Source organism: Pistacia vera, unplaced genomic scaffold (genome assembly GCF_008641045.1).
Source record: "Pistacia vera cultivar Batoury unplaced genomic scaffold, PisVer_v2 Contig1012, whole genome shotgun sequence".
In the NCBI taxonomy this organism is placed as follows: Eukaryota; Viridiplantae; Streptophyta; class Magnoliopsida; order Sapindales; family Anacardiaceae; genus Pistacia; species Pistacia vera.
Window position 1 is genome coordinate 232436 of NW_022195042.1, and position 25018 is coordinate 257453.

Here is a 25018-nt window from a genome sequence, read left to right on the forward strand (position 1 = left end):
AGCCAAAAGCACCCTTAATTTTTAAGAACCTTCCCTACCAGCTATTAGAATCTTTTTTAATTAGTTTTATAATACTAATTACAGTAAACAGCTTTTTCTCGCCCAAAAAGTTTCAAAATACTACTTTCTCACCCAAAGTTTATATTCCGTTAATACCTAAAGCCAATTCCGACCGATTCTGATGGCAAAAATTATATTTGTAACCATCATTTGAACCTCCGGTCTCTTCTCTATAAAACCCCTCTCACTCCGACACCTAATTTCTCGCCAATTGTCGGCTACCGCAAATCTAGGGTATCACGTTCTTATCTTATTTCCGATTGATTCCAATAACGAATATTCAATTGGTCACCAACATTCAATCCACTGGCCTCCACTCTACAAAACTTCTCTTACCTTGGCTCCTGATAACTCACTGAATGCTGGCTAAGAAAGTGAAATATGTTTTAAGTATTAACGGAATATAAACTTTGGGTGGGAAAGTGATATAGTTTGCAACTTTTTGGGTGGGAAAGTGTTATTAAGGCAAACCTTGGGTGGCAAAAAGTTGTTTACTCTATTAATTATGTTACAATAAGTGAAATTAATCACTTAATTCTTTTTTTTTTTTTTTTTTACCGAGAGTGTCTAAGTCAACTTACGTACACCTCGACTAGTCTCCCGACCCTGAACAAGGCTTCCGAAACAGGACAAGCCCTACAGTTCGTGACCAACAATATTAACAACCCTTTTTGTGATCACTTAATTCTTAAGTTACAAAAAATCCCAAATGCACTCTTAATTAATTACCCATAAACAAAAAATATGAATGCCTACTTTCATATAAATCAATCTAACATTCTGTAATTGATTTTATTACCCACACACTCAAATTTGCTGCATCCCATCCAATTATCTTTTACGTTTACGAAATCACATTCAAATTCTTGCATATCCATAGGGTTGCGCCAGGAACAATATATAATTAAGGGAAGGTGAATCAAATGCATATATACCTCTGCTTAACGTCTCCCAGATGCCACAGATTCCGCAGAGAAAAGGTGTTTCACTCGTGAAAGAACTGAATCGTGCGCAGGATCATATGGATGATCCTTAGAAGGAATCTCCAAAATTGCATGGATTGGTTTGTTGTAGCTATCAACCAAAAACCTTATCATATTCGCAACCTGAACATCAAGGGGCATTAGTTAAATCAGCATACCAAACAAGAGCGAAAAAGACTACAAGCTAATTTCATAGACAACTAATTGAAAAAGAACAATACAGAATAAAGTGAGAACTTACACACTGGCTAATCAGCACTATTGCAACATCCTCCCTGGATGAGAACTCTTTAAATGCATCTTCGATTTGCTTCACAGTTGTTTCTACAAAGCATAAGAAGAAAAAAAAAATTAATTAAAGCATAATAATTTCAACAAAATCCACTTTAAAAGTCAGCATAAACATAAAATTTGCTCTGTTATGCGACTAAAGCATTGGAGGACAAAACTTAGAATCTGAAAACGACTAATGCATAGCGGCTTCAGTTTATGAGCAACACATGAAATAATGCAGTAATATCAACTTCCAAATGTGTGGCATGAGCTTCTTCTTCTTGCTGAGATAAATCATGATGATGGTATTAACATCAGAATATCGACCAACTGTGGTGAAAGCTGACTACGAAGAAGTTCAATGAACATGGACCAAACATCTATCACATATGAGGAACACAGATATATTTTACAAGCTACTTCTTCAGCTTAGGAGAATACTAAAAACACAAATTCCCAAATGTATGGATCTATCCATAGTTTTGAATCAAAATTTAGATTAATAACACAAAAGATTGAAAGAGAAAATAAACACTCGTGATTCGGTTGCATCTGGCGCACAATTCATCAGAAACAAATCATGTACAGAATAATGTACAATTAAGTATAAAAATCCAATACAAACTATGTAAAATATATAGATACTCAAATCAAGTAATTAGCATTCAAAGTTCAAGAGAATACTTGCATCCACAATAATGTAATTTGTCTTTCTCCGCAAATCAACATTTCCAACCCCAGCAAGTAGAAATCCAACTACAGTGTCCTATAGTTAAAAAAAAAAAAAAAAAAACTTACATGTTAATCATACTCCAAGAAATTGCACATCGTATAAGTGAAATTCCACAACTATTTATATCCCAGGAATTATATTATAAAAAAAGAATTTAATGAACACCATTTAAAGCATATATGCCATTGAATTAGCTAATCAGCTATGACACATCATTCATATCACCTTTACATTTTCGCAATAGCCCGTCTTTGAACTCAAGCCTAAACATTTGCACAATAATAATACTCTAAAAAACAAGTGTTTCAGAAGATCATGATAATGTCTCATGGCAGGTGGAGTTTTCAACAACACATAAACCAACTTTGATAGCAATGCTAATCCATTCAACAAAGAGGAGGGATTAGCTAATTTTCAGGTCTTGGCAACTCCAGGCCAAACTTTATTCTACAGATAGTCGGTCGAAAAAAAAAAATACGAGACACAAGAACTTACAGGGAGCAACAAACTGATTCATAGAATAAATAATAAGAGTCATAATTACAATCACCTTTGTAAAGGCTACCAGAGCAAACACTCTCCCAGTTAAACATTCGTAAATGATCATCAACACAAACTAATGAACCCAGTGGAATTTTTGCTATAATCATAACTTATAAGTAAATTATTCTTACCTCATCTGCGATCATCGCGATGAGAGCTGAATCACTAGTACGAATTTGAGGTCTGTTGGCCATTCTCGATGACTAAAAAGAACAAAAGAAAATTATAACAAAGAAATTCATAAATTAGCTTTTAATATATCATAAAAAATCCTTCATCCTCCGTTTAGAAAAGAGCACTCCAAATTATGAAATATTTTAAGTGATCACGTAAATGGAAATTTACAGAAATAATAAGATAACTTGTTCAATTTTTTTCTTTTATTTTCTCAGCATTTCTCACCAACCAAATTTGATTGTTGAAGGCGTCAAGTGTGCGTAGAAAAGAGCAGGAAAAAGAAAAGAGATTACCGTTTATTGAATTCGAATTCTAGTTCTTACTAGCTCTTATTTGATGTAAAACTCGAGTAAGAAGATGGTTTAGACTGGAACCTGCGAGAATATATATCGTTCGAATCAGTTATTGTAGGAATTAAATCTGGAAGGGGTGTTTATGTAATTCAACAAGTTTAGCTTATTTGTTAAGCTGTTAAGCTGTTAAGAGTTAGCTTGATTAGTTACTTAATTAGTTAGTTAGTAATTAGTGAGCTTAAGCTTAACAGTATTGTATATAAAGTCGCTTGTAAATAAATGAAAGGCGTGAAGTATTATTCAGAAATAACTTTTTCTTTTCCCTGTTTGTTTATGGTATCAGAGCAGGAAAGGAATTCTTATTTCTTCTGAATCTTCTTTGAGCTTTTGAAGCTTTGTTTTATTGATTGCTTATTACTCGATATGGTGAGCAGTGATAGATCCAGGATTTTTGTCGAGAGGGGGCCTCCGCGGCTCCACCATTATTTACCAAATAATTAATGAAAACTTAAAAAAATCACCAAACTTTAATAAAAAAATAATACAATATTAAGAACCTGAGAAAAAAGAATATACAATAATACAAGATTTTCTTACTTGAATAAATATTTGAGAAATAAAATTTTGAGTAAAAGTGTTGAGTAAACTTTGAACAAAACCTTCTTTTAATATTTTTAGTTTTTGGCTTTCAAAGATTATAATATAAATTTTCATAGAGTTGATTAAATATAGCCTAATTAAGCTAAAATCAACCAAAACTTAAATCAAGTCAACATTACATTGACTTTTAATATGAATTAATAAAATAGAGGAAATTTTTTTAGTATAAACATGATAGTAACTCAAATTTCTTTAATAATTTTGAACAACTGAACAGTGATGTTTAAAATGTATGAAAATGGTGGGTGAAGGGTGGAGAATAACGTCCTTTAAAATATAGTTAAGGTTTTAATTTGAGAAAACAGATTCATTCTTAGAGAGAAAATACAAAATAAACTCACAAGATTAATATCTTTTCCTCTCAAATTAGAATAAAAAACATCAAAAAGAAAAAATTAATTCAATCCTTAAATAAACTAAATTGAAATGAACAATACACATACCTAAAATCGATAAAACAGAAAACGGAGCTAATTATGACACTTTAAGTAGTGAAAATTTAACAATTTCAATCTTCAAAAATTTTAAGAGCGAATAACATGAGAAAGAGAAAGAGAGAGTGCAGAAAAACACTAGAGAGAGTTTTAAACTTTTAATATAATGTGGGCTTGGAATATATATATAATAAGTTTTTTTGTAGACCTAGATATACAGTATGTATAATAGTTCTTATTTTTTTTAAATATGAAGGTGGGTCTGGGTATATATGTTAATTAACAATTTTTTATGGCCTGTATATTAATAATTTTTTTTTTCAAATCTGGGCCTACCCTCAAAGGGGCTGAATCCGCCCCTGATGGTGAGTGAATCAAGTAATACTGGAGCTGGAGAATCACTAGCAAATTCTAACAAAAGGTCTGTTTTGAAAGAAATGGAGTTGAATAATGGAAAGAATTCCATGATGCTGCAAAATTCGAACCATCCAGGCATGCAACTGCTGAATTTTCTACTTACAGGTAACAAAAACTATCTAGCATGGAGTAGATCAATTTTAATTGCATTAGGTGCAAAACAGAAGTTAAGGTTTATTAATGGAAAAATTCTAAGGCCAGAACAAGATTAAGATAATTTTGAACTTTGGTCAAGCGTTGATTGCATGATTAGGTCATGGTTATGAATTCTGTTTCGAGTGACATAGTAGGTGCTTTTCTTTATGCATCTACTACTGAAGAACTATGGAATGAACTTAAGGAACACTATGGTGAAAGCAATGGACCTCTGATCTATCAAATTTAGAGGGAAATTGCTTCAGTGTCACAGGGAAATGAGACAATTTCGAAGTATTATACTAAATTGAAAAAACTTTGGGATGAGTTGAACTGCATTTTACCAGTTCCTGATTGCAATTGTGGATCAGGAAAGAAGATGAATGATATTAATTCTCTGAATCGGTTGATGCAATTCTTGATGGGGCTTAATGATTCCTATGATCAATTAAGGAGCCAAATTTTAGTACTTGAACCATTACCTACTGTTAATAAGGCTTATTCTATGGCTTTGAAAGTTGAAAAACAAAGGGAGGTTCATATCAATTTTTCAAATTCAAGTAGCATTTCTACTATGTTTGCTAAGGCACAAATGACTCAAGGAAACAATTCAACAAAGTAATATGGAAGCAGTGGCAGTAACTATAATGGGGGAAATAAGAATAAACAGGAAAATAGGAAGAGGAATGCTGATAAACACTGTGATTTTTGTAACCAAAATGGACACACAAGAGAGTTTTGCTTCAAAATCATAGGTTATCCAGAATGGTATAAAGATCTGAAAGGTTAGCAGGGTAAAGCAATGGCATCACAAATGATGGATTCTCCTCTGAATTTTGAGGACATTGGTGAAGAAGAAAAGAAAGGATTGTAGGGACAATCTCTCACTGATATTATACAGCAGGAGGTTATGAAGCTGATGAAAGGGAAAATGCAGTTGGAAAATAATCAGGTGAACTTTGCTCATCTAGGGGACTTTGCAGGTATGAATTATAGCTTACAAGTTATTGATTGCTTAGAAGTAGGAACATGGATTGTTGATACAGGTGCTTCAAACCATATGTGTGTTGATTTGAAACTTATGAACTCACCAAAACTTGTAACCAAGCCTACACCTGTCCATTTACCAGACGAAACCATAAAGTTTGTGAACCATATTGGAAATATCCTATTAAGCTCTAAACTAACCCTTTATGATGCTCTGCATGTTCCATCTTTCAATTTTAATTTACTTTTAGTACCCAAACTCACTGCTAATGCAAATCTTAAGTTTACTTTTTACCCAAAACATTGTGTTTTGTAGGACCTACAAAATGAAGAAATATTAGCAGTTGGGAAACTTGTTGGGAATTTATACATTCTGGACAAAAACAGTCTCCATTTTAGGAATTCTTCTATATGTAATAAGACAAAAACACAAGCTATATCAACTAAGTGTTTATCTCCTGCTTGTAATGCTTCTTCTTCTACTAATAAAGTGGATCATTGCTCATTACCTCTTTGGCATAAGAGACTTGGTCACAGCTCTTTGAATGCATTGCATTATTTACAGTTTATTGACAAATCTATTGATGCCTCTTTTTCATATTGTGATGTGTGTCACAAAGCAAAACAGTCCAGGTTACCTTTTCCTATGAGTCGAACTACATCTCTTAAACCTTTTGATTTACTTCATTGGGATATATGGGGTCCTTATAAAGTAAGATCTGTTACAGAAGCACATTATGTGCTGATCATCAACACTATTGTTGATGATCATAGTAGGGTAGTATGGACATTTCTTCTTTCCCACAAAACACAAACATTCACTACTTTAAAAAAAAAAAAGTCATCTTGTAGAGACCCAATTTGATGCTAAAGTTAAAAGCATTAGAACAAACAATGGAACTGAATTTCTTAACCCTAGTTGTCAACAACTATTTCATACATTAAACATCATTCATCAGAAAACATGTGTCTACACACCTCAGCAGAATGGTATTGTCGAAAGAAAACATAGGCATCTACTTCAAGTTGCTAGAGCCTTGATTTTTCAAGCTAATATGCCTATCATGTTTTGGGATCATGCCATTCTCATGGCAACTCACATCATTAATAGGTTACAACCTCAATCCTTCAGTGGAAATCCCCATATGAACTACTATATAAACAAATTCCTACCTATGATTCTTTTAAGGTTTTTGGTTGCCTTTGTTATGCAACCAATACACTACCACATAAAGATAAATTCACACCAAGAGCTAATAGATGTTGTTTCATTGGTTACAGTCAAGGTCAGAAAGCTTTTAAGCTTTATGATCTGTCTTCTAAAACAATTTTTGTTTCTCGATATGTGGTTTTTCTTGAACATCTGTTTCCTTTCTCTACTGACTCCACTGCCAACAATTCTTCATGTATGCCATTAATTTCTTCTGATCTTGAAGATTCGTTTCCTACAGCAACTGATTATTTACCTGCCACATCTCACCCACAATCCACATCTGATTTTGACATTTCTGATTCTATACCTTCTGCTGAGTTAGGAACTCATTCATCACCTACAGTTGATACTATTATGCATGCTGAACCTATTACTGATGCATTGCTTCCTGAAAATTTGTCTCCTGATCATGTAGACCCGTATTCACAGTCTAGTAACATTTCACCTATTCCAATTGCACATTCTCTACCTAGGCAAAGTCTTAGATCTAAACAGCCACCAAAATGGATGAATAAATATGTGCTGCACTGTAATAATTCCCAATAGCTCTCATCTGTTGATAAATCTCATTTTTCTTCAATACATACACCTCCAACTTACCCTTTCATTGATCCTCTTTGTTTGTCACACACATATATCAATTTCTTAGCTAATGTCTTAACAATCCAAGAACCTACTTCCTATCATCAAGCTTGCCAGCATCCTGCTTGGATTAAAGCCATGAATGTTGAACTTGATGCTTTAGAGTCCAACCATACCTGGGAATTAGTCCCATTACCACCTGAAAAAAAACCAATTGGCACAAAATTGGTTTATAAAATTAAACTTAAACCAGATGGGAGTGTAGATAGATACAAGGCTAGGTTAGTGGCCAAAGGTTACAATCAAATTTATGGGGTGGATTATTTGGAAAGTTTTTCTCCGATTGCCAAGCTTGCTACAGTGAGAATTTTCTTGGCCATTGCTACTGCCTATTCTTGGCCATTACATCAAATAGACATAACAATGCCTTCTTACATGGCTACTTGGATGAAGAAGTCTATCTATTTCCCCCTGATGGTTATTTTAAGGCACAAAATGGAGAGGTTTGCAAACTTAGAAAGGCATTATATGGTCTAAAACAGGCTTCCAGACAGTGGAATCATGAGTTCTGCACTAAATTACTGGCCTATAGTTTTGCTCAGTCCAAGCATGATCATTGTCTATTTACTAAACCTTCTGCTGATAATTTCTTGGCTCTAATTGTCTATGTTGATGATGTTTTAGTAATGGGACCTAATGAAAGTGATATTGCAGCAGTTAAGGCTTATCTACATTCTGTTTTTACTATCAAAGACTTAGGATATGCCAAATACTTCCTTAGGATTGAAATAGCTCGCTCTTCAGAGGGTACTTTTATCATTCAACGAAAATATATTTTGGATATCCTTGAAGACACAGGTTTGGATGGTGCAAAGCCTGTTTCTAATCCTTTTCTCAAGGGCTGCAAGCTTAGTTTAGAATCTTCCAATCTCTTATCTTCTCCTGATCAATATAGGAGATTAATTGGCAGATTATTGTATCTTAATTTGACAAGACCTGACATTAGCTTTGCTGTTCAGCAGCTAAGTCAGTTTGTTAATTCTCCTTGCCAAGAACATTGGGATGCTGCTTTATACATTCTGCGGTATCTAAAGGGATGTCCTTCTAAAGGCTTATTTTTCCCAGCTCATTCTTCTTTTACTATCACAGCTTATTGTGATGCTGATTGGGCTTCTTGCCCTGATTCTCGAAGGTCTCTCACTGGCTATTGTGTGTTCCTTGGCTCTTCTCTTATTTCTTGGAAGACAAAGAAACAAACTACAGTTTCTAAGTCTTCTGCAGAAGTTGAGTACAGGAGTATGGCAGCCACAGTTTGTGAGTTGCAATGGATTTCATATTTGCTTCAAGACTTGTTGATTTCTTTTTCACTTCCTATCACTCTTTGGTGTGATAATCGAGCTGCCCTACACATCACCGCCAATCCAGTTTTCCATGAGCGCACTAAGCACTTGGACATTGACTGTCATGTGGTTCGGGATCAATTCAAGGCAGGTTTCATCACTCCCCAGCACATTCCCTCTTCACAACAACTTGCTGATTTCTTCACTAAAGCTCTTGCTGCTCCTCAGTTTACGTATTTCTTGTCCAAATTGGGCTTAGGTGATTGTCACCTAGCTCCAACTTAAGGGGTGGATGTAGGAATTAAATCTGGAAGGGGTATTTATGTAATTCAACAAGTGTAGCTTATTTGTTAAGCTGTTAAGAGTTAGTTTTAGTTAGCTGGATTAGTTACTTAATTAGTTAGTTAGTTAGTAATTAGTGAGCTTAAGCTTAACAGTTTTGTATATAAAGTCGTTTGTAAATAAATGAAAGGCGTGAAGTATTATTCCGAAATAACTTTTACTTTTCTCTGTTTGTTCAGTTATCTTCAAAATGACGCGTCGTTTTTAATTGGTTCTTTCTTGCAAGGTTTTGTAAATTTTTCGGAAGCTTTGAAGTTTAAGTTTAAACGATGACGGTTGGTTTGAACTAGATAAGTAAAATGCGTTGTCATATATAATATAAATGATATTTCCAGTAAGTTATGGATATGATTATAGAGTGGATTAGAGGTTAAATTCTTTCATATGAAGAAAAATAATTTAAATGAGTCAAATGAAAATCTAGTTATTATTAGAGGTTTATTTGACCGTTAACTTCAGGATCTTGAGGGAATAATTGAGGTGTGCGCAAACTGATCCCAACACCCTCTGATACCAAAAAAAAAAAAAAAAAAAAAAAAAAAAAATCCAGTTATTTTTCTTGTGATGCCTAGTGATCGTGCTTTTGGCGATGATACTTATACAGATTTCTCAAAAACAATCAACTATCTGTTGATCTCAATTCTTATTTCTCCTTTTGAAAGATTATGGCCATCTTATTTTACGAATTTATTTCTTGTTTTTTATTTTTTTCCCTTACAAAATATGTGATAAATGTTCGTATATAATTTTTTTGTTTTTATTTTCATTAATTAGAGAAGAAGACATAATTTTCCAACAAAAAATTCAAAATTCAAAATTTTTCTTTTTCTTTTTCTCTTCATCGTCTCTTACATAAAACAAAACTTTGTTTCGAATCAATATTTTCAAATGATTATATAGGTGAGCTCAACTTTGAAGATTTTTTAATTTATTTAGAGAAGGATGACAAAATACTCGATGGATTTGAGTACCTATAAGGAATGACCTTTATTAGAGTGAAAAGGGAGAGTTAGTTTGTGAAATTTGATGTGTTTGGGGGACAAATGAAATCCCAATATTGAAATGGGAACAAAAGCGTAGGCATGGCAATGCTCCCCGAAATTTTGGGGATTCGTACCGCCCCACCCCATATGGGGCAGGGAAGCCTCGGTTTTTTTGGGGATAGGGGTGGAGGTGGGAGCGTTTTAATCCTCGTCGCTGAGGATGGGGCGGGGGTGGGTGATGCCTTTCCCTTATGCCGCCCCACTCCGTATATAATAAATAAAGTTATATATATTTACTTTTCACTAATACCCCAATATTTCACCTAATTACATAATTATCCTACCTATATAAACCCATATTATGTTTTCATAAGAAGAATCTACAGAAATGCTCAAATTTATGTTTATGTAAAATTAACTATGTTTAAACGATTAATTTAAGTATTTGTCATGTGGACGAGAATTAACTAAATTTAAGCGATTAATTTAAGTGTTTGTCATGTGGACGAGAATTAACTATGTTTAAGCGATTAATTTAAGTGTTTGTCATGTGGATGAGAATTAACTATTGTGTTTGGTAATACTCAAATTAATTTATGTTTATGTAAAATTAACAAGGTAGGGATGGGCCTCCAACATTCCCCATGGGACGAGGAAGGGAAATTCCTGTCGTCCTCGCAATGGGGATGGGGCGGGGATGGGGAGTGATTTTGAGGGTGGGGAGGGGTACGGTGAATGAGATCCCCACCCCACCTCGCACCATTGCCATGCCTATGGAAGCGACCCCATTTCCTATTATAAAATTAAATATATAATATATATACTTATATGTGAAAATACTGTTAAACTTATTGAACAAAAATAAGAGTATAAACTGTAATATTGTTATATTTAAAAAAGTTCAAAACCTACTAAAAAGAATAACCATATATTTTTTGGTAGGTTTCGAACTTTAAAAAAAAAAAAAGATAACCATATAACCACTTGGCTTGTGACCAGATAGGCATATAGTAAGACTGTGGGTTACCCAGAGGTCTTGAGTTTGAGTCACACGAAGTGATTACCTACCATTAGACCTAGCAAAACGGGTGGGTGGGCCGAGTTGGGGTCGGGTCAAAACGGGTATAGGTCTCACGGGTACGGGCCCAAAATGGGTCGAGTTTATGGGTCCAAGCGGGTACAAGTGGGAGAAATTATCCGAAAACTGATCCAAACCAAAATCAGACCGAAAATTTGGTTTTTTTGCAAACCGGTTCGGTTTTTAAGTTTAAGGGTATTCCCAATCCGGTTAACCGAAAACCGGTTTTAAGTTGGAAAACCCTAAGTACATAAAGAAAATGAGTTTTAGAAAAAAAAAAATTTGCACTTAAGTTAAACTCCACATCTAGAGTCTCCATGGCCAGCACCACCCACTACCTATTCACCCAACCCATCAGTGAACCTATCTCATTGGCGAATGGTGACAAAACCCAGTGACCACCATGACAACAAGACCATGGCTCCACCTCCATGAACATCCAGTAATCCACTGCCGATTCAACAAGGTAAGCTGAAAATGTGGGTCCTGGTGGCTGGTGCTCCCGAAGAGTTTGCAGCTGAAAATGCGCTTCATTTCTTCAATTCTTCCTTTTCATTTTTATACAAATAGTCATTATGGTCATGCACATCTATGGATAAGAGTCACTTATCAAACATCTTGTCTTCATTTTTTTCATATTGAAACTGGAGTGGGTTCATGTATGGAGTTGGCTTTAGTAAAGTTTAGTGATGATTGCTATAGTTGGTCCATGTTTCCATTTATCTTCTCATTGGTTTTTGTTTGCTCTAAGTTGATTTAAAAGTTGAGTTTTACCGATATTTGCATCGCACTTTGGCCTCCAAAATCTTTCTTTAAATCTTGAGAAGGTTTGTTTCTAGTCTATAATGAATGTCTGAATTTGGTGACTAAAATATAAATAATTTAGAATTTAGAGTTGAATTGGAAATTCGGTTTGAAAACCAGTTAATCGGATAACTGAACCAAATATTCGGTTCGGTTTATATCGTAAACTAGTCTAGTTTCGGTTTAGCTTTTTGCCAAAACCGAATAATCGGTTTGGTTTTCGGTCTACCCAATTTGGTTCGGTTAATCGGATTATCCCACCCCTACCCACAACTGCCCATTTTTCTCTCTCCAGTTTTCAATTTTTGTAGTTACACCCCCAAAATTCCTATAGTTTTCAATTTTTACAGTTAATCACCACAATTTTTTACATTATTTTTTCTATTATGTCATGTTTTTGGCAACACCCACCACATCATTTGACTGGACAGGTTCTTGTTGTATATATAATATTGAAATACTATATTAATTATAATTTCTTTATGTAATTATAATAGCTTTCAAATTCTTTTATTATGTAGAATTGGGTTTTGGTAATTTTTGTTATCTAAAAAGGAGTGTTTAAAATGAGTAACAGTGAACCACACGTAACAGTAAACATGTAAACATTGTTTCCAATCAATTCATCTTCATCTGCACCTTCCTTCAACAATACAATAGAATATGCAAAATACATACACAATCAAACTATGACACATCCTAATTCTGCCCTCATTTTTAATAAATAAAAATATCTTCTAGTGTGTCATTGACTCATTGGCAAAGTCATGTCTCAACAAACGTGTTCAACTTGGACTGAATTATACCAATAGTCCAATACTTGTACTAGAGCAAAAGGAAAAAGTAAAGAAGTAAAACAAATAAAACAACCCTAGAGTAAGCTAAAGAACAACACTAGAGCAAGCTGACGAACAAGCTCTGCTTTCTACCAAGATCCTTTGAAACCATAAAACAAATAGAATTTTACAAGGCAAAATCTTCGGTACAATAATAAAAAACTACATATATTTCAAGATATTCAAGTTGCCCACCAACTGTTTGTTGTTTTGTTGCTATGGAACTCGTAATGTCTATCTAATCCATTCATGTTATAGTTGTTATCATCGTACCATACCTCTACACTAAGCAAAAAAGCAACCCCAAAAATCATCAAAGAGGGAAACAAAACGAGTAAACTAGTAATCAAGCATCAAAACACCCCAAAAATCATTAAAGTAAACCAACCTCCATAAAGGGAAAGAAGAATAATCAGTAAAAGACTAAAGAGGGAAGCATTGCTCAGGTAGTGTGAGAGAGGAGATGTCGACGGCAAGGGTGACAATGTGAGAGATGAGAGTTGCGTCTCCGTGGGAGGGGGGACGGTCGGCGATGGTGTGACGATGTGAGAGAGGAGATGGTGACAACGACGATGACGATGTGAGAGAGGAGAGTTGTGTCTATGTTGGAGCCTAGGAGGGAGGAGAGTCAAGATGAGTGTAAGTCTTTTAGGATTAGGGATTTCAATTTTCACACTTTAATTCAGTTTTTTTTTCAATATATAAATAATAAATAAGCATCCGTGGGTTTACTCGTCTAACCCGCATGAAATACAGGCTAGGCCAGATACGGGTCCAGAAAAATGGGTCCAAAACACTAAACCCTTACGCTATATTTTTTACCTGGGTACAGGTCGACCCGCGGGTTTGAACCCGTTTTGCCAACTACCACTAGACTTGGCAAAATGGGTGGGTGGGCTGGGTATGGTTTGGTCCAATGGGTACGGGTTCAACAGGTACGGGTCAGTTCTAAATAGGTCCAAAATATTGGACTTGGACCCTACCCTATGCGAGTAGGGATAGACCCGCGGGTACCCATATTATTTTCAATTTTGACACTTAAACCCCCACAATTCATGTCGTTTTCATTTTTTACAGAAAATTTATCTCAAATTTGCTAGTGTTTTCCTTCCTTGCCAGTGTTGCCTCTGATTCCGGCGTTATCTTGCGGCTCCCTTGTCGTTTTTCGCTTTCATAACCAACCATCTCGCCGCTGTCGATGTTGTGTGCCAGCACCACCCTTTTTTTCCAACTACGTCTGCCCTAGTGTGATAGTTCACGTCTGTCGTGGGAAAGAGTGCACCGTCCTCTGCCTCCCATTCCATCCACGTCATACAACACACAGCTCTTTTTCTCTATCTCGATCTCGGTTTAGCATCATCATATAGTAATATGGAGACAACTGGGATTGATTTTAGTGCGGATTAAGGAGTTGCTCCTCCATGCTGTGGCTATAGGGGTAGAGGTTGTCGCCTCCAGATAGAGGCAGAAGTTGGGGCCACCAGAGCTAACTACGTCGAGTATGTCAATGGAAAGAGGATAGGAGACAACTCAAATGCCAGTGCAAAAATAGAAAGAGTTGTGTCGTGCGGTTCAAAGTGGAATTCTTCTAAGATCCTTTGCTCGATTTTGCATTCTTGCCTGTTGAAGACCACCACACCTCGCCTTTGTTGCGAGCCTGTTTGCTAATTATTATTTTTTGGGTTTCTTGGTTGCGATCTGAATGGTGATTGTTGGAGTTGATTGAACGGAGATTTGGAGTGTTTTGAGGTTGAGGACTATTTTTGAAGTGATTTTGTGTTAATTGATTAAGCCCCCTGGCCGTTTTTCGAGAAAATTTAGCTACCTAGCCATCCCAAGTTTCGATTTAAGAAAATGGCCTTGAAACTATTTTTCACTTTTTTTTAATTTAAAGAAGATGACGTGGCATAGTTAAGATTAATTAAACACGTAAAATGGGTTAAAATGAAAAGATTAAAACATATATGGGTCAAATCAGAAATAATGAAAGTTTTTAAAATTTGAAATTTCTCAAAACGAGCCCCACTATTCACCTCGCTTAATCAAAATTCATTAGAGCAAAAAGCGATATCTTGAACCAAAGGGAGACGCAATTTTTTCCAATCAAACACCTGCAAATTTGCACCCTAAATCAATTTCTTGAACCCTAAACCAAATATAGTCACGATTTTTGGTGATATAGTCGCGATTTCTGATCCATTTGTTGAACCCTAAAATCGATTTCCTTAACCCTAAACGGAATCTATGCGATTTTCGGCGATACAGTCCACATTTTCGATCGAAACTGCAAACTTTGACACCAAATTCAATCCAAAACCATGGCTGACACTCACAATGAGGAGGAAAACCCAACGCCACTTCGAATCCTAGATTCCGTGGCGCAAGGAGTTCAATGGCTACTCTGATGGATCATCCGATCAGTGAATGTGATCCACACGCAGAAGAGACGCCGGCAACACAAGAATAGAGGGAAGAACCGCCAAACGGTTCTGAAGACGAGGAGTCAGGCGAGGATTCAGGCCCGGAGGAGGATTCTGAAGAGAATTCAGGCTAGGAGGAGTCATCCGAGGATTTAGGCGACGAGGAGGAGGCCGGCAAAGAAAGGGTAAATTGTTTGGGAATATTGCTTGTTTAAGCGATCATGAGTGTTTACTCTTGGTCGCTTAAGCGATCTTGTCGAGGCAGAATCATAGATTTAATAAGCGATCTTTTGTATCGCTTAAGAGATTCTCAGTTTACTCTTGGTCGCTTAAGCGATTTCAGATCGCTTAAGCGATCTTGCACGAGGCAGAGTCAAGATCTCTTAAGCGATCCGAAATTGCTTAAGCGACTATAGTGGTAATTTTTTGTTGCTGATATTTTGTTTATTAGTTGTTTTTGTTTATTTTTGTTGCTGACATTTTGTTTATATCGATTGTGCAGATTGTGCAGACCGTAAACTGTAGAGACTACGAGTTAGAGCCTATAAGTAAGAAGGTACCTTACTTCCCTGCAAGGGTGATGGTGAGGTCGAGTTGGGATATTTTTGACAGAATAAGGGTCATTTTAGCTGGAATGAGGCATGGTGAAAGAGATTTCGGTCGCACTTGTTTCGGTCACACTTGTTTTGGTCAGTTTTTAAGAATCAAAACAAATTGGAAAAAGGCATTTTGGGGGGCAGGGAGTGCATTACATGTTGCTGAACTCAGTAAAATGCAACAAAAAAAATGAAATGGTTTGTGGTGGACGGGAAGCCACTACGGTTTGGGATGATGGAGTATGCATTGGTGACGGGCTTAGGATGCGGGGAAGTGCCAAATAAGGCGGAGGCAGACGCAATAAGGACGAGTCCGGGAGCCATAAGGTTTCGTAATAAGGTTTTGCAGGGGGCAAAGTCTATTACATGACACGTTTTAGAGGAGAGGCTAGAAATAGTTCGGTTTAATGATGGAGAGAAGATAAAAGTGTGCTTGCTATTGTTTTTACATTCTATCTTATTGGCTGGTGACTCAACAAAAGCTGTTGAGAAAGATTGGTTGTTGTTTGCAAGCGACTTGGAGTTCTTTAATTCTTATCCGTGGGGACGGATATCATTTGAGCGAACCATCAAAAGCATAAAAAAACCAAAAATGGAATTAAAGCAAAACAAATGGGAAAGAAAGGATAAACCAAGCACGTGTAATTTGTTTGGCTTCCCATGGGCAATGCAGGTAAATATTAATAGCTCTTTGTTATATTTTTTATAATATATGTGTTTGAATTATGATATAGACTATTTTTTTATAATGTAAGCTTGGATGTACGAGGCCATCTCTATGTTCGCTAAGAGGGGGGGTAAGGAGCAACAGTCCGGATGTGGAACAAGAATTTCCTAAGATGTTGCGATGGCATGTCCAGAGTTATACCCATTCGGATTACGACCAAATAGAATTGAGATTCAAGCGGCTGGGGTAAGATTAAAGGATTAAGCTTTTGAATATGCAGTTGCTTTAAAATGTTGCTTAAATCTGATTGATTTTGTTTCTTATTGTAGGGAGTCGTCCGTCCCTTTCTCACCGCTACTGGGGCTGAAGCGGAAGAGGACTATGTCACAACTTTCAAAGCAATGAAGGATGAAAGGGGTGAACGGATAGACCGTCTGATGTGGGACCTAAAAGGGGTCGCGCATGTGACGGTAGTTGCAGTGCTATTGCTTGACAACGTCGTTGATGCCGAGGATTATGAAGCTCCAATGGGTGAGAGGCCCGAGGATGAGGTTCGTATGCCTCAGCAAACCAGTGCAACAAGTACCGCTTTGCCGAGACATTGACGTTGGGAGAATGAGGTTGTTAACCTCATAAACAGCCTATTTGAGAGTTTTACAACAGCCGTTTATGCAAGGTTTGACAAGATGGAAGAGTGCATGAAAAGGGTGGAGGAGAAAGTGGATAAGCTGGGACAGAAAGTTGGTACAGTGGAGGAGGAAGTTGGTACAATGGAGGAGGAAGTTGGTGGAGAATTAAAGACGGTTGAAGTGCAAACTGGCTTGAAAAGAGAGAGCTGGAAGAGCAAGTTTGTGAAATCGCCTTACATGGTAGTGACATAGGTAAAGAAGAAGAAAATTAAGAAACAAATGGAGGAAGAACCAGAAATGGAGGAGGTTGGTGAAGGAAGTGGGGCGGTGATAATGAAGGAGGGCGAGGTGGGAGGCGAAGGAAGCGGGGATGTAAAAATGGAGGAAGAGGGAGGAAGTGGGCAAAGGAAATTAAAATCAAATGTCGATTTTCATAGGCCAATAGAGGAAAAGAAAAAACTCTTCTATGCCTATTACAATGGATCAGGAAGTAATGGCCATATAAAGTGTAAGATAGGGGATTATCCCCGCGAATGGTTTGAGAAGTTGTTGACGATGGGCACGTGGCTTGAAGACTCGGTGAGTTATTTTTTGCTTAATTTTCCTTATTTTTGCCTATGTTTTCCATACTTATCTTGTTGTTTTTATTTGATGCAGCACATTGATGAGATATTGGCATTGATGAGGCTATGACAGACTACTAATGGTGATCTGTTGTATCCTGACTGTGCCATCATTGATGTGGCGTTTGGCCAAACACTTGTTTCGGCATATCACACTTTAATTAAAAATGTCGTTGCTAGTGGTGCAGCAAAAGGACTGAAGCAAAAACGATTGGCCCCAGTACAGTTGGACTGCATCCCTGATGATTTTCATTTTGATGACAGAATTATGCAGTATATATGGGGGGATTAGCCCAAATATAGCCACGGTTGGACCTTTGTTAAAAGAGTGTACTGCATCATCCTCGTCAAAGAGATGCACTGGATAACAGTCGTTGCGCATCTAGAGGAGGGGTTGCTGAAGATCTTTGACTGCAACCCCACTATTTGTCGAGACAAGCAGTTGGAGGTCGAGTTGGAGCCACTATCCAGGTTGTTCCCGCAGCTGTTGCGTGACAGCGGGATGTTTAAGCACTTGGGTGATCAAGTACTAACCGGAAAGTGGCCAATTAAGCGCTCTACCGGCCTAATAAATGAGTCAAGGTAAATTTTGTATAAAACTAACTTACATAATACAATTATTCTATAAATTTATTCTAATGCTAATGTCTTCTTTCTATTGTAGTGCTGAATGTGGGGCATATGCCCAAAAATTTATTAAGTTCGACATGACCAACACCCGATGGACTGGTTAAATGACGAAACAATGAGAGACTGTTGGGAAGGTTGGGCTGTCGACTGCTTCAATGGGCAGATGGATCCGTTTTGAGTGAGTAGAACTAGGGCTGTTCAAAAAAATCCGATATTGGATCCTAATCCGCTCCGCTCCGATCCGATCCAAAATATATCCGATTTTTTTGGATTGGATACGGATCATAATTTTAGAAAATCCGAATTTTTGGATCGGATACCGGAACGGGATTGTTAAAAAAGCGGATATCTGTATCCGATCTGGATTTTACTAAAACTACGTCGTTTTGATTTTTAAAAATAACCCTACAAACACAATTTTAATCTAACTCAAACTCAACTCTCTCAGTCTCTCTCGCTCGACACTCAACAGACGACAGTCACAAACTCACGACTCAACCTCACCATCGGCATCTTCATTCTTTAGTCTTCACTTACAGTCACCAACTCACCATCGCCATCTCTCTCACTCACTCCTTCCACCATCAAAGCCAAGATCGTCAACAACCCCAAATCGTTAGTTCCTCTCCTAAATCCCTAATTGAAGCCCCAAATCGATCGTAAGTATTTATTCATCTCCATATCTCATCTCTTCTTTTACCTTCCATCTCCATATCGTAAATACAAATAATCCCTAATTTTTTGTAGTGGTTGGTTTCTTTTTTCTAGTAAATACCAAGAAATGGGTTTTTAAATTTCTTTAGATTTGCTGAATTTTCTTTTTCCCTTTCGAAATTGTAGTGTTTTCCATTATAAATTGCTGAATTTTCTGCCTTGTTTTGTGATGGATGCTTTGACTATGGATTGTTGGATCTTCATTCATGGTTTGTTTTCTACTACAGGACAGTGAAGAAAAAAATGGTTTGTTTTTTGATATCATAATGATAATCTTAAACAGTCAAGTTCAATTTTTGATCATTCTGTTTTCATGTTAGGGTCTAATTGAAAATTGCTTAGAGTTTAGGGGGAAAATTTGATTCAAACCGCCTACATTTGATGCATTGATCTCAATGCATCTGATGCATTTTAATTTCCTTGTGTTCCTTACATTGAGGCAAGTGATTCTGAATCATTTATAAATTAAGATACAGCTGAATTGTTGCGTTCAATTTTTGAATTCAATTTCCTTAGTTATTTACAATTTTTAATTCATGTTTATTTATTCTCAGCATGCAAGCTTGTACTTTGTTTGGCTTCATTGTATTATTAAGCTTCGCGTTTGTTTATGTTTTTAGAATTTTCTATCAGTGCTTTTATCAATAATGTCTTTCTTGGTTATCTATAAATTTTATCTTGTATGTTTCTTTATATTTTCTTTTTCTGTTTTTGGAGGGAGATTGAGGATATGGGTTTGTTGTTTCATTTCAGACAACAAAATGTATTTTTTAATCCTCCTAATGCCAATGTTAAAATCCGAGGATGAGAATAAACATATATATGGGTATGTTGGATAATGAATGTTGCTATGTTAATGTTATTGATGTTTGGTTTGTCACCATTTTATTTGATGTTGTATGGTGTAATGAGTTGATTGTTGAAGTGGGAAAATCCAACCAATTGGTGGGGCTAGTTTGTTTGATTAGACAAATAAAAGTGTTTTCCTTTATGAGTATGAATTTGTTGGTTGTATACTTGTTGTTTTGGATTCATTAATATTGGTTGGGCATTTTGGAGGTTGCTAACATAATGTTGTCTTTATATATTAATAGGTTGATTAAATTTTAGGGATGAATGATAAAAGAAGCATAACTTCTAGACTTATTGTTTGTAAACTGCAGGTTGGAAGCATAAAGATTAAGGCAAGCTTTAACTTGAGAATGAAGAACCATGATGGCAATTTAGTCTGTGAAGGAAATAGAGGGAAGTTGGCATGAAGAATTGAAGATTAGAAGATGTATTAGTATTAAGTTGGCTGCTTTTGTTTGTCTTTCTATTAAATTTGTAATTTGTGTAATAGAGTATGTGTTAAATTGGCATTAAGTAACTTATGGATTAATTTGTTGGTAATCCTGCATGATATAATTTCAATTTTATTGCTAGAATTACTTGATTTTAATAAAAAAAAATTAAAATTCGGATCAAATTCGGATATCCAATTATCCGATCCGAATAATCGGATATCTGTAAAACCGGATATCCACATAATTCGATTCGGATTCGGATCAGGATATAGCTTGATCCGAAAATTCGGATCGGATCAGAAAAAGGCCTATTCGGATTGGATATCCGGATTTGCACAGCCCTAAGTAGAACCCAATAAAAAGGTATGAAAGTTGGACTTTGAATTTTGTCGTTTATGTGATGTTGATGTTGATACTTGGGTTGTGGTGCTGATGCTGCAGGTGTCATGCTTATATGGAGCTTTACCGAACGACACGGACTGAGTGAACTTCTCACCTACCCACTCTGTAAATTTTTACGTGTTTTTTTTTTATTTACAAAAGTTGACGTGCCTGTAGGTATGTGTCAGAAAATTTTGCAAGTTCCTAGCAAACAATGAGAGGAAACTTCTCAAAGGCTGGTTGGCAAGAGGAGGCATCTACAATAAAGGCTGCTAGGAAGGCATGGTACCAAACAATGATCTCAGAGAGGTTGCTAGCAAACAGAATTTGAAAACTTCTCAAAGGCTGGTTGGCAGGAGGAGGCATCTGTAATAAAGGGATTGTGCAAAGGTGTTAGTGACATTAAACTCTTTGGCATCAAAAAGTAAATTAAAGGCAGTGTATAGAAATTCTTGTGCTACGGCTCTTCTTGCAGAAGCCAAAAGCCTTGTGCCTACAGAATCATTGTAAAGAATTGGATTTGACATTTGGGAGATATTTTTTTTTTGTCCATATAAGATATCTCATTAGCAGTTTGAATTTACTATGTATGGTGTGATCATTTGCTTCACCCAAGTTGGATAATGGTTTTTTAGCGTTTTGTTTCATTTTGTGTATCACTACAACGTGTGATGTACTGGTGTGATTATTTGATTCACCACAGTTGGGGCTAATGGTTAGCTTGTCCATATATTTCGATATTTGCCGCATCCCATGCCTATTTTTCATTTTGTGTTTCGATAAACAAGTTACATTGATGTCTCTTATATTTTGATTTGTGATGAATTAGATTGATATAAATTACTTAATTTTGCGATACAAATTATTTTCGGATTTGGGAGGGAAATGAGTGATGTACAAATGTTTCCCAATCACAGTCATTTCGAAATTAATTAACTTAAAGAATGGCATGGTACCAAACAATTACGTATATGACCGACCACATATATCTCTTAAACGACTAAGACTTTTCTAGCTATGATCGCTTAAGCGATCTCAAATCGCTTAAGCGACCAAGAGTCTATTACGAAGCATCGCTTAAGCGATACATAAGATCGCTTAAGCGATTACCAATCTGGGCAGATGTTCATTCTGCCTTGGCCAAGATCGCTTAAGCGATCCTAAATCGCTTAAGCGACAAAGACTCATTTAGAAAGAATCGCTTAAGCGATCATAGATTTGGGCAGATATTCATACTGCCTTGGACAAGATCGCTTAAGCGACCAAGAGTATTTTAAAAAATCACTTAAGCGATACAAATGGATCGCTTAAGCGATCATAGATCTGGGCAGATTCATTCTGCCTTGGCCAAGATCGCTTAAGCGATCTCAAATCGCTTAAGCGATCAAGAGTCTTTTACGAAAATCGCTTAAGCGATACAAATGGATCGCTTAAGCGATCATAGATCTGGGCAGATTCATTCTGCCTTGGCCAAGATCGCTTAAGCGATCAAGAGTCTTTTACGAAAATCGCTTAAGCGATACAAATGGATAGCTTAAGCGATTTTTGATCTGGGCATCTGCCGCGGGCTAGATCGCTTAAGCGATTCCGATCGCTTAAGCGACTAGGTGTAAAAGCAAAGAATCGCTTAAGCGATACAGACGGATCGCTTAATCGACCAGAGTAAAAGCAAAGAATCGTTTAAGCGATACAGACGAATCTCTTAACCGCCTGTGTAAATACAGAGGATCGCTTAAGTGATCCTATGTATTCGGATATGATTTATTGTATTTCAGAGCATCGGTTAACCGATTAACGCTATGCTAAACATATAAGGTTTAAAAGGTGTTCAGTGGACTATGACCGTTATTATATTTATATTAAACATATAGTTCTTTTACGTCAGTATGAAACATGTAAGGTGTAGACTGTTTACATCTATGCTAAACATATAGGGTTTGCAAAGGTGTTCAGTGGATCATGACCGTTATTATATTTCAAAGGTAACCATGGAATCTTAGTGAACATATGTTCTTCTTCTTTGCTCAGAACATAAAGGGTGCGTTTGGTTGAATATTCCTATAAATATTACAAATCCTATTCCCAAAATATTTCTTTGTTTAATTGTTTAGGAAATATTAGTATTTTTTTTAATAAATTTTAGACCCATTAACTGAATTAATTTCATTAATACTGCCTGAAAAAGTTTAAAAAGTAACAAAAACACCCCTACCCACCCACCCACCCAACTTCCCAGATTCCGGCACCACCGACGGCTACAAACGACCGAAAATGGTTGGTATTTCACAGATGTGACATTTTTCGGCCAGATCCACTGTGGATCCGGCCAGAAAATGCCACATCTGGCCGTTGTCGAATTTCAAAGAAATGGTCGACGTTGACGGTCAATGAGGGCCAAATCTTGGGCATCGTTACCGAAAACGACGGCCATATATTTGGCCATCGCAGACAGCCAGATGTCAACTTTTTCATCCATTGACGACTAGATCTGGCAGTGATCTAGCCTTTTCCGGCCACATCCGCGATCGATCTGGCCGGAAAAGGCCATATCGATGCCCTATCAGCCTGATCCGACCACTATGCGTCGTAACACCCTTTCCCGACAGGATTTTGGCAGTGATGGCCGGAATCTGGGAAGTTGGGTAGGTGGGGGTGTATTTGTTAAATTTTAAAATTTTTCATTTGTCGATTAAGCGATCGTACTAAAAGGAACTTTGTTTACACAGGGTCGCTTAAGCGATCGTGGATATCACTTAAGCGATTCTTTTCTTTTTCACTTGGTCGATTAAGCGATCGTGGATCGCTTAAGCAATCATGTGATTGGCATAATCAAATCTACCCAGATGCATGATCGCTTAAGCGATATGAGATATCGCTTAAGCGATTGCTATCTTTTTATCTTGGTCGATTAAGCGATCGTGGACGCTTGATTCTGTCTAGGTGCACAATCGCTTAAGTGATCCCTGATATTGCTTAAGTGATCCCTGATATCGCTTAAGTGATCCTGTTTGAAAAACCCTTTGTCGCTTAAGCGATATACTTAGTCGCTTAAACGATCATGGGCAATATATACTTTCCAGCTTTTCTCCTGAATTTTGACAAACTAAAATTACCAACACGTGTTAATTCTATACTTTCTCCTTAATTTGACAACCTAATTCCAAACTAAAATCACCAACAAATATTTAGGTCATGTAACAAGAAATATAAAGAATGATTTATTAAAGGTAACAATAAAATTTATAACATCAATAATTGAAAACAATAACTCATCAACGGTTGGCCTTCGCAACTCCCTGAATTTCATCCTTCTTCGAACCTAATTTTCTGGATCTGCATGTGATTACTTCTGGCAACTGCTTCTCTTGTGGCCAGGTTGCTTGCAAATTGAGCACTTATTCATCTTCCGGGGAACCTCAGAGGCTGATGGAATACGCTTAACTCTTTTTCTCCCCTTTACTGTCTTCTTGAATGGCGGATGGATGATAATGTCAGCCAACTCTGGCGGCACTACCCACTGCTCTTCTGGAGGCACTGGATATATTGTTTCTGAATAAGCTAGCATGTAGTGATCTGCCATATAGAGAGGGGAGCAAAGTTCCATGTAAATTCTTGAACCAAAATCCGGCTTCCGTTGGTGTTTCAGTGCTGCTAGTGCATGAGGACAAGGTAAACGTTGAATGTCAAGCACTTTACAGCTGCAAGTTTTACTAACAAGGTTAACTAGGGCATCCAGACCATAGCCGCACACAGTGAACTCTTGAGCATTAAGAGGATAGGCAAACAGTGCATTTGACAGTTCCATACGTTCTCGCAATAATTTTTCAGCTGACGGAACAAGGGTTGTAGTAAAATTATCTGACTTCGTACGACGCTCATGGAACCACCGTGACAATGTTCTCTGGATTACATCCAAAAGTGCAACTATTTGAAACTCTATTTCTATTAACAACTTCGAATTTATGGACTCCACTATATTCGTGGTCATGACATCAAACCTTCTTCTAGGAAAGTTAGCTCTACTTCATCGCTCAAAACCAACATCATGCTCAAGATACTTAGCAACTCTATCATCCTTGATTCGGATTTGCTGGAAGTGCTCCTCGAACTCATCAACCCGATAAGCTTTTGCTACCATGTAGTATGTCTGAAGGAGGCCAGCACACTTAAACTTTTGTTTTATGTTCTCACCAAGGTGC

General features: G+C 36.7%; 1 protein-coding gene across 1 annotated transcript; it reads right to left on the reverse strand.

Moving 5' to 3' along the window:
* Positions 1–1001: 1001 nt before the first annotated feature.
* LOC116113331 (V-type proton ATPase subunit F-like) lies at positions 1002–2786 on the reverse strand. The gene is made up of 4 exons (XM_031399516.1): positions 2724–2786; positions 2001–2082; positions 1285–1367; positions 1002–1166 (listed from the first exon to the last, which is right to left on the reverse strand). The coding sequence occupies exons 1-4, from the start codon at positions 2784–2786 to the stop codon at positions 1002–1004; spliced, it is 393 nt and encodes a 130-aa protein (XP_031255376.1).
* Positions 2787–25018: the final 22232 nt, after the last annotated feature.